At 37.8% G+C, this 9,270-nt stretch overlaps 1 protein-coding gene and 1 long non-coding RNA gene across 6 annotated transcripts in view; one reads left to right on the top strand and one right to left on the bottom strand.

The window, feature by feature from the left end:
- LOC122986400 overlaps window positions 1–9,270 on the top strand; it is a 65,363-nt gene that overhangs the window by 23,074 nt on the left and 33,019 nt on the right. The gene's annotated exons all lie outside the window — the stretch shown is intronic.
- Window positions 867–5,128, bottom strand: admb (adrenomedullin b). Its single transcript, XM_044357647.1, has 4 exons — window positions 4,867–5,128; window positions 4,347–4,462; window positions 3,459–3,593; window positions 867–3,187 (listed from the first exon to the last, which is right to left on the bottom strand). Exons 2-4 carry the CDS (start codon window positions 4,448–4,450, stop codon window positions 2,905–2,907), a joined length of 522 nt encoding a protein of 173 aa, XP_044213582.1. The 5' UTR covers window positions 4,451–4,462; window positions 4,867–5,128; the 3' UTR covers window positions 867–2,904.

Here is a 9,270-nt window from a genome sequence, read left to right as displayed (position 1 = left end):
AAAAATGCGAAAGTCCCCCTCTAGAGCCAGTGTTTGGTTTGTCCATTCTGGGCTACTGTAGAAACATTTCGGTGCAACATGGCGGGCTCCGTGGAAGAGGACCCGCTCCCTACGTAGATATAAAGGGCTCATTCTAAGGTAACGAAAACACAACAATTCTCAGTTTCGGGTGATTATACACTAATGAAAACATACTTGTGAATATTATATTCCATTTCTGCCAATAGATTCCCCCTAAATCCTACACAGTGGTCCTTTTAAAGTTATTGCATTTGCAAAAAGCATTGGTGCCATTGTTGTCAAGTGTAAGTAAATATTATGTAAACAAAAATATTTGCTGCTGCTTTCCACTAGCTGTCCAATAAAGGCATAAGCAGTTATTACATTACACGTGATCCTCCGCCCTCGAAGGGTCGATTTCAGAGAAGTAGTTTACAAAGTAATGGAGCACCACAGCAGGGATTCCTCTGGGAGCTCTTTACATGTCATGCAGACCTTACATATGACCAGACAAGTGAGAAAAACATGTATATCACTGTTGTAGGTGTAATTTTGAGTAGGTGATATCAGGAATTTCTAAGAACTACAATATTTCCCATTGGCCAGAAAGAACTAAGCAAGTAATGCCTTGTAGGTTATATGTGTACAGTACATGTATGATGAATTGTTTAAGTTGACCCAGATGCTTCTGATGGCTCTGGTCTTGGAACCATGAATGTCTGCACCAAATTTCATGGCAAGTGATTAAGTAGCTATTGAGATATTTCAGTCTGGGCCAAAGCGGTCAACAGACCGTGAATGCTGTCCCTGCAGTAATGGGCTTTAGGGTTGTCAGTGGGTAATAAAGGGACATTTAAGTAGCAGAGAAAACTATATTTTATTTGCATTGTGTCATATTTTCTCCTGCAGCACAGTGCATAGCGTGGAAAACAGCAGCGGTCAACACATATTATTGATGGAGGAAATTAAAATAAGATTTTCCCGATTGAAGTAACAGCTTTTTAAAAATTTCTTTGCAAACAAACATGTACAAAGTCCCAGAGATGTAAACCATTAATTTGATTTGCTTATTCCAGTGGAGGTTTTGATGTTTTAATGAAAATAACCAGATTTATGATGAAATTGTGTGTAATTTCCGGAGAGAGTGGCCACTCTGCACTATCAGTGGAGGTCAAATTCCATAGTGATTTAATATTTCTATCTGGTCCTCCTCAGTGTTCCTGATTTGCTGAGGAACACACTGCTGTCCATTCATCAAAACTTAGATTTTGTCTTTGCCAAAGGGTAATTAATATTGCTGAAATGTCGTGATTACACAATTGTATGTCGGCCCAAGTCAAATTAATTTAATTTCATGTGTTGCTTTTAGACTTTTCTTCTGATGAAGTTCTTATTTTTAGAATGGTATGCACAGCTTTTTTGACTTTAAAAACTCAGGGTTTAATCCTGTTTTCTACACGTACATCATAAAATTACACAGGACACTGTGTTGCCTGTGAATCCTCTAACACTGGCACACACACACACGCACAAGCAGAATATTACTAGTATTAGGTCACCAAATGACATCAAAGTTGCTTTAAGTTCATTCATTTATTTCTGAAACAAGGACTTCACTGCCAGCTGAAAACTATTACAATTCCTGCTGTGTTTACCACAAGAGGACACAAATCATGTTACCTAATACCATTTCAAGTAATTTCAACTGAATTATGGCTAAATTAGGATTTATTACATTCAAATAAAGAAGCAGATAAATGTCAAAACTAAGGCTTTTAAGATGAAACATTTAACATACTAAGTGCTTTGTTGAGGCCACATTGATTTCAAAATAGCTTGGCCTTGATTTGTTAACATGTAGCCTACTTTAAAGCTAGATGGCAGCACAACACTTTGATCAGATCATCGGTTCTTCTAGTTTATAGTAAAAAGAGACTCTCAGTCACTTTCCATGACATCCAAAGTCCAGCCAAAAACTAACTAACCCCTTTTGCTTGAGTTGGGTTTTTTTTTTTGTTTGTTTTTGTTTTTTACAATTTCATGTTTGACTTTCACCATCCAAACAAATGACCTTAAAATGTCTCTAATATGATTAATTTCCAGTAAGGTATAATCAACACAATAACGCAGTTTATATAACACATAACTCAGTGATAAGATACTTAATGCACATGAAGAATATAGGACAAAATAACTATTTACACAGTTACGATACACCAGATACTTCATTGAAGTTAAAAATGATAAAAAGACATGTTTAATATGTGTATTGGCTGTATAAAAATATAGTTGTATTATATGATTAAATATAAGGTAACTTTATATTTCCTTATATACAAGCTGTTAATTACATTTTTAACTATGAATATGCTTAGTACGTATTTTATAAATTGCACTTTACAAGCAGTTCATCCTATTCAGTTCCTTTTTGGGAGAATCCTGCATGTGACAGTTTGGGGTCCAGTAATGTCAGTTTCATAAGGAAAAAAAAAAAAAAAAGACTCCCCTGTCTCAGCCTCGGTTCCTCCTCAGTTCATGAGTGTTTCGGAGAAGATCTTCAGGAATTGTCTTCAGTCTCAGCAGCCAAGTTCACTTTGGAAGCTAAAGAAGAGACAGACATTCCTGTGAAGTCCCACAGGTCTGACTTGAATTCAACCATAAATCACACACTTGTTCAGACATACTGAAACCTGCACCTAAGCATGCACACACAGTATCTATTAGTGGAATCTCCCAGAGTGACCTGAGCAAAGTTTCCTCTGATGGGCTGTACAGATAGAGCAGCTGTTCTTTCTGCATATCTAGTAGTAAGTCTCTGGAAAAAAACCTCTGAGGGGACTTATCTTCATCTGCTGTGAGCAAATAACCCCAACAAGGATTCTCCTCTGCCTTTCCGTGCCGGTCTTAGGCCACTGTGCCTGTGCGTTTGTGAATGTAGACTTGTTGACCAGCTTCAGTGCTCCATCTCTGTCTTCCTGTCAGGAGGGCAAGCTGAGTGACATCCGGGAGTGAGCGGCGTCGGCGCCCGTAGCCTTTCGAGCTGATCTTGTTCTCAGGGGCATTGGCATCTTTCTGCTGGCTAATCTGGTGCAGTCGGTGGAGCAGGTCGTGGTATGAGCATGTGAATAGGACACAGCCAGATGATTTGGTTGATGTTGACCTCCTGGGTCTGATATTTAACCCAAAGCTGGAAGAAGAAGATGCTGTATTTTTAGATTGTTGATGCTTCCCATGGTTATTAAATGTGATCTGTTCACTCATTATGTTAACCGCGTTTAAATCCAATTTATCATCAAGATGAATCTAGATTCATGTAAAAGTTTCATCCAAAATCTTGACTATCCTCCCTTTTTAAAATGTGGATTTTGAATATTCAAACTCCTTTTTAATATAAAACCTTTTCGCAGCAGCATCTGTGACACATTCAAATGCATAACGAATGCAGCATCTCTTTTTACCTTGATGAGAGTGAGACAGTTTTCGCATTTCCGTCCTGCTGTGGTCCCATGTGGATGTCAGAGTACTGCTCACTGGCTGTCTCGACACTGTTGCGCAGGTCTCTCCTCATACGGCTCTGCATCCATACTCTGAACCTGCCACAGAGCACAGAAATTGTGATGGAAGGAACTGACTAATTCAGACAAATTGTCTTGTACTTTCATTATGTGACAACATTAGAGAAAAACACAGCATTGCACATTCAAAAAATGGCATGGTTTCATATGATGCCAGCTTAGCTTAGTTGGCATTATCATGGAAGGCTGCAGATCTTCAGTTGTCTCAAGAAAATAGCATTTGATTCTTGAAAAGCAAGCAATTACCCAACTGATAAAATCTGCCAGGCAGATATTTTGGGTGATAAAAGCTTATCACAAATATATATGTCCGCCAGTAAGTAACAAGAAATTACTTATTGCAGTATAGAAAAGCCAAAGACAAACAGTGTCTCTGTAACAGTTTGTGCACCAGAGAACACTAAAAATATCATTTTTCAACTGTAAAATGTTCCACTCAGTGCATATCTTGGCCACAATTCTGTAGTAACCAAATTTATGGGATTCTTATCAACAACAACAAAAACCAATATTGGTCGATATATAGTTGCTAGATTTCAAATATCGATATCAGTATCAGCCTCAAAAATCCAGTATCTGTCAACCTCTAGTAAAACTCAAATTCTCTGGGACATTTTCTTCACTTAAGTTAATTATTCACTTAATTTATTAATTTACTCATTTGACAATAGACATGACTTGATATAAATATCTCTTACAGAGGAGATAAAAATAGGCTTTTATTAAGAATGAACACAATGTTCTCATGTGCTTGTTTATGAGGCAGCTCACCTTTTTTTCAGGCTGCTGTTGAAGTCCCCTGTGGCACCTTTAACCAGTGGCAGCACCATGGTGAAAACACAGCAGCAGATGACAGTGTGCAGGGCTAATCTCATTTTGGCTGGGAGCTGTTAGTGTTAAAGAAACAGTAATTGCATTGAGGAAGTTAGCTCTGGACGTCTGCCAAAGACATGACTGATGATTGATTAGTTTGCATTGAATTGGTATTAAACGTATTTATAGCCTTTTTAGCTTCATAACTAGTGGCATCTGTTGATTAATCAAATACAAATCAGTAGTGATGGATTTGTAAAGAAAAGTTTTGAACATCCATCCAACATAAACATCCATACATCAGAATGCACAGATTATTAAACCACCCCCCCCACAAATTTAACCCCTTGTCCTTCAAACTCCTTACCCCAAATTTAACAGGACATCAATTTGCATTTTTTTTACCCTTGGAAAAATGTTAAAAAACCTTTCAAAAAATGTCTGAACTTAAATTAAAATGATGGAAATAGTCACTTACCTCAGGCTCTAACTTACAACGTGATGAGGAGAATTTATGGTGCACATCCAAGTGTGTTGTTTACAGTTTAGCAGATTTTGGTGTTTTGTTTTGTTTTTTTCCAAGGTTGTAAAGAGTTTACCATGAGTTGAAGTCTGAAGTTTACACTGCAAACATGAGAGGCTTTATAGAAAGAGGGAGGGAGCTGTACCTGAATACCAGACCCAGTGGGAGGGACTGTGGGACAGTTCATGTCAACCCCGTCCACCCCACATGTAGACAGTCAAACCAAAAACATGCAGATAGAGATTTTAAAAACACGCAGCAACCCCAAAATAGTGTGACTAATGTTGTTTTTGTAAATGTTAATTCTGATGATAATGCAACATTTTTCTTTGAGAAAGTTGCAAATGGTTTTGTGCATTTCAGAGTTTTGTCAATTGACCTAAATTGTGTTTTTGTTCTTGTTTTTTTACTCTAAGGTTTATTTCTAGTTATGCAAATGGGACTCCTATGTGCACTAAGTCCCTTTATGTACTTTTTTTGTCATTTTGAGCATTTGTCTAGTCTGTTTTTTGGGGGGGAGTTGGGGGTGGGGGTTATGAGGCTAAGTTCATTGGCCATGCAAGCTTTAAGGCAGTTAAGTTAGGTGTAAATGTCGTTAATAGCTGAATTAATTCTCGAGGAGATGTGTTTTTTGAATGGCTCTGTTTCAGTTTAAATTGGCCATCTTTGATTCTAAATTGCTATAAAATGCTAAGTATATTTAAATCAGTGCTGTGTTGTTATAGCAACTGCATGCACAGTGGAAATTTAAGGAAGGAACATGTGCTTAATACTGAACTGGTGCACCTCCAGATGACCAGTTTAATCACTGAGAAGCACTTACACACTCCAGTAGTTACTTCCAAGAATTCTGAATAAGGGCAGTGTGTTCTGCATGTGTGAAGGTGAACAAGCATTAAAGCTTTCCACATTAGCTACAGATGAAGATGGTTCAAAAGGCAAAGTTGTTTTTGGAAATATATTGATAATCAAAGTTAGCCACTTCAAGGTGTGAATGCATAAAATTGACTGTAGGAATGTGAAGCAGGACCTTGCAGAAAGCGAGCGTGCATGGTCAGGGAAGTAAAGTGAAAACGTCTGTAGTGAGGCGTGGTGTCAGTTGACCTTTTACGTCTTTTTAAAAATGCTTTATGATGTGTTATGGGATGATACCTAATTGAATTATGTGTTTTTGACAGTTCATAAAATTCTGACTGTATTATGCTTCCTGACGTTAAATTAGAAGTCTTGCATCACATAAAAAAAAACAACTCATTTTGCACAGAATGTTTCCTCAAGCCAGAAACTAATTTCTGGGTTGTAGTTAGGCTGTAGTTATGCTACGCTTTCCATTTCAATTATATTTTTCTGAAGATTAGACTTTAAAGATCACATCTCTATTACGCCACCTTTCACTCCATCTGTTTCAGTGAGGACTTTTTGAACTTTTGGATTCAGAACACATAAATTATGCTGCATGAGCTCTATGGAGTTACTTCTTTTTTTTTTTTCTTTTTTTTTTTTAAGCCTTTTTTGGAACTTGAACTTGAAATTTGAGTGAACTATTCCTTTAAAAACACCATGCCTGTATCCAAAATCACTCCATCATTCACTACTCCCTTCAGACATTCAATGCTAGGCTTGGGTGATATCTATATTTTCATACCTTCCTGACATTTCATTGGGGTCTGCAGTATATGACGGTATTTGTGTTTTAAAGGGAAAAAAACGTAAAAGCTGAGCTTGTAGCATGTTTGACATTGTCTAGCCCACAATGCTGTGTGTCTAATATACAATTAGCCTACTTAGACAAGTTTTGCTGGGTTTAAATACTTATGGCTTATAGAATAATGAACAGATAGGAAATAAGCGCTTCTTCCATAGATTCTTGCTGGAGGACCCGATGAGACATCAGTGGGCTGAACGGAGATGATGTGCGGGTGGTGTGACAGACTGGCCGTTGAATAAAATCATGTTGCTAATAAACTACTTTTGTAGTTGAAAGAAGTCATCTCAAGATAAAGTTATATGGGGAGTTCGGGACTGAACCCAAAAGACCACCAAACATGGGCAGAGGCATTTTTCTTTTTTACTGGTTCTGTAACGTTATCCCCACTACTCGCAGTCGCCATCTTTCTCAGCCCAGCTGCCTGTTCCACAAGAAGAGACTGACCTCTGGTGGTGTGTGCTGTGCACTACAATACATCGCTTTAATACAGCATCTCTGTATCAGTTTAACAGAAATAAGAGAGTCTGTATTTTTGACAGTATTGAAAATCATACCTTCAGGATTTATAAATACCCTGGTATACTGCAACACCTTGATACCGCCCAAGTCTAGTTTGTGACATCACTAACAGCTGTGGAGTCGTACAACAGCAATCTATCTTGCATCTATAAAAATACAGTGCATAGTTTTATGGGATTGTTAGCAGAATGAAGTGTATGAGCCATGGACACTATTTTTTTTGTTTCATTGTGTAAGTTTTGAGGGCACTATATAGTGGATAAATTTACATACTTAGAATTCAGAGCATCAAATTAAATGGCAGACAATAAATATAGTGCACTATATAGTATGTAGCAAGTGATTTCAGACACAGCCCATGAGCTCCTGTGTCAGGTAGCCACCACAAGTGTATATGTAACATACAGCAGAGAGTCATTGTGTTTGTTGGCTTAACCAGGAAATTTAATTTCCATGACAACATATTTTAATATGTTCAATTCTGGTTTGTTTACTTTTCACCAACTGCTGAACTAAACCTAAAAAGCAACTTTGTTTTGCTTAAAAAAATAACGTCCACTGTAGCTGTTCTCGTCTGTTTGTGTTGGACTGGAGCCTAATTTGAGAAAGTCAAACAGACAACTTCACACGACTTTCTTCATTGTCCGGTGGTGGTTTTACTACAGGATATACTGTACAGACAAGGGTGCACTCGGACTGTCAGTCCTAAAACTCACCCAGCAATCATGCTCACACCTTTCAGTAGAATCTTTTGTTACCTCTGGCAAAAGTGAGCGTGACTTAACAGGACAAGTCCTGACCTGTGTTTGGCTCATGCAGTGTTTCATAGAGATGCTGCGATACATAGGTTACTGTTTTTTATGCTTTCATACATGTTACTAACAAACATGTTAACGTCAGCACTGCGAGACTCAAACTCAAAATGATGGCAGGAGCTCTACTGTTGCTTTGAATGAATGAATTTCAACTCAGCACTCAGCCTTGACTGCTCTCTTCAATGCCATGTTTACATTTTTTTTTAAATGTAGAAAATTCACATCTAATAGAGTTTCGATAAGTTTTTGTAAAGCTGCTCTTTGATCTTAGCTCTTACTGTCTGGTTGCAGATAAGAGTAGATTTTAAGCAGCTATCAAGTTTTTGTAAAAATGATTTACTTATGCATTCCTGATTTGCATCTTATGTTCAGAATAACTTACAATTTATGATACCAATGAACCATGTTGTCCTTGTTAGACCTTTCACTTTTGTTCAGAATCTTTTTCCTCCAAATTCATGCAAGGATGTCACAACCACAACTGCCACCAGTATCATCATCATCATTTCTGTAGCAGTTGCTCCAATGTCAGGTTTGTTTTGATGTGTTTTCACAAAACCAAGTGGTACATAAACATCTGATGAGCACATTACACATGGGATGTCACGGATGGGTAGCTATGAATAGATGCACACAGTGTTGTCGTGGCAACAACACAGCACTTTTCACAGGCCAAAAGATGATTCAGTCATCTGTGTTCAAACATGATCCTTTCCAGATCTTAAAGTAGTTGTCCTGTAACGTGATGGCGCCTCTCGTGCTGCAGAATTTCATTAATCCAAAACACGGTGCACTCGTGATCAAAATCCATCCGAGCACCTATGGGTTTGATAAACGTTTTTGTATCCATATCAGTTAGCCAAGATCTTTTTTTGTCTCAAATCGTTGCTGCAAGAATAGCTTTTATATTACACATACAAGAAATCAAAACAATATGGTGTTGGTTAGGGTACGGATGAAGCTGTGATTGATTTCCACAGTCAGGGGTCAGTAGAGCACAATGTGAGCTCAACATTGGCCGGCACCCATTATAGGATATTATTAGATACTCGTGTCTATTTATAGTACCGCATTTCATTCTGTGTTTTTATTACTACTGAGATAGAAGAGGCAGGAATTACAGCGATTTTATTAACTCTGATCCTCTGGTATGTAATACCATGGCGCTCCTCATGGGTCTGAGAGAAAATACTCTCTGGAAATGCAGTGATTTGCTCTCATCTAAACGTGAGGTGCAAACATTCGTCCTAGTTCCTTTCCAAACAACGGAAAATCCCAGAGTACGTTTTTTTTTTTTTTTTTTTTTTTTTTTTTGAG

This window comes from Thunnus albacares, chromosome 7 (genome assembly GCF_914725855.1).
Source record: "Thunnus albacares chromosome 7, fThuAlb1.1, whole genome shotgun sequence".
Classification (NCBI taxonomy): Eukaryota; Metazoa; Chordata; class Actinopteri; order Scombriformes; family Scombridae; genus Thunnus; species Thunnus albacares.
This window is presented reverse-complemented; position numbering and strand designations above follow the sequence as displayed.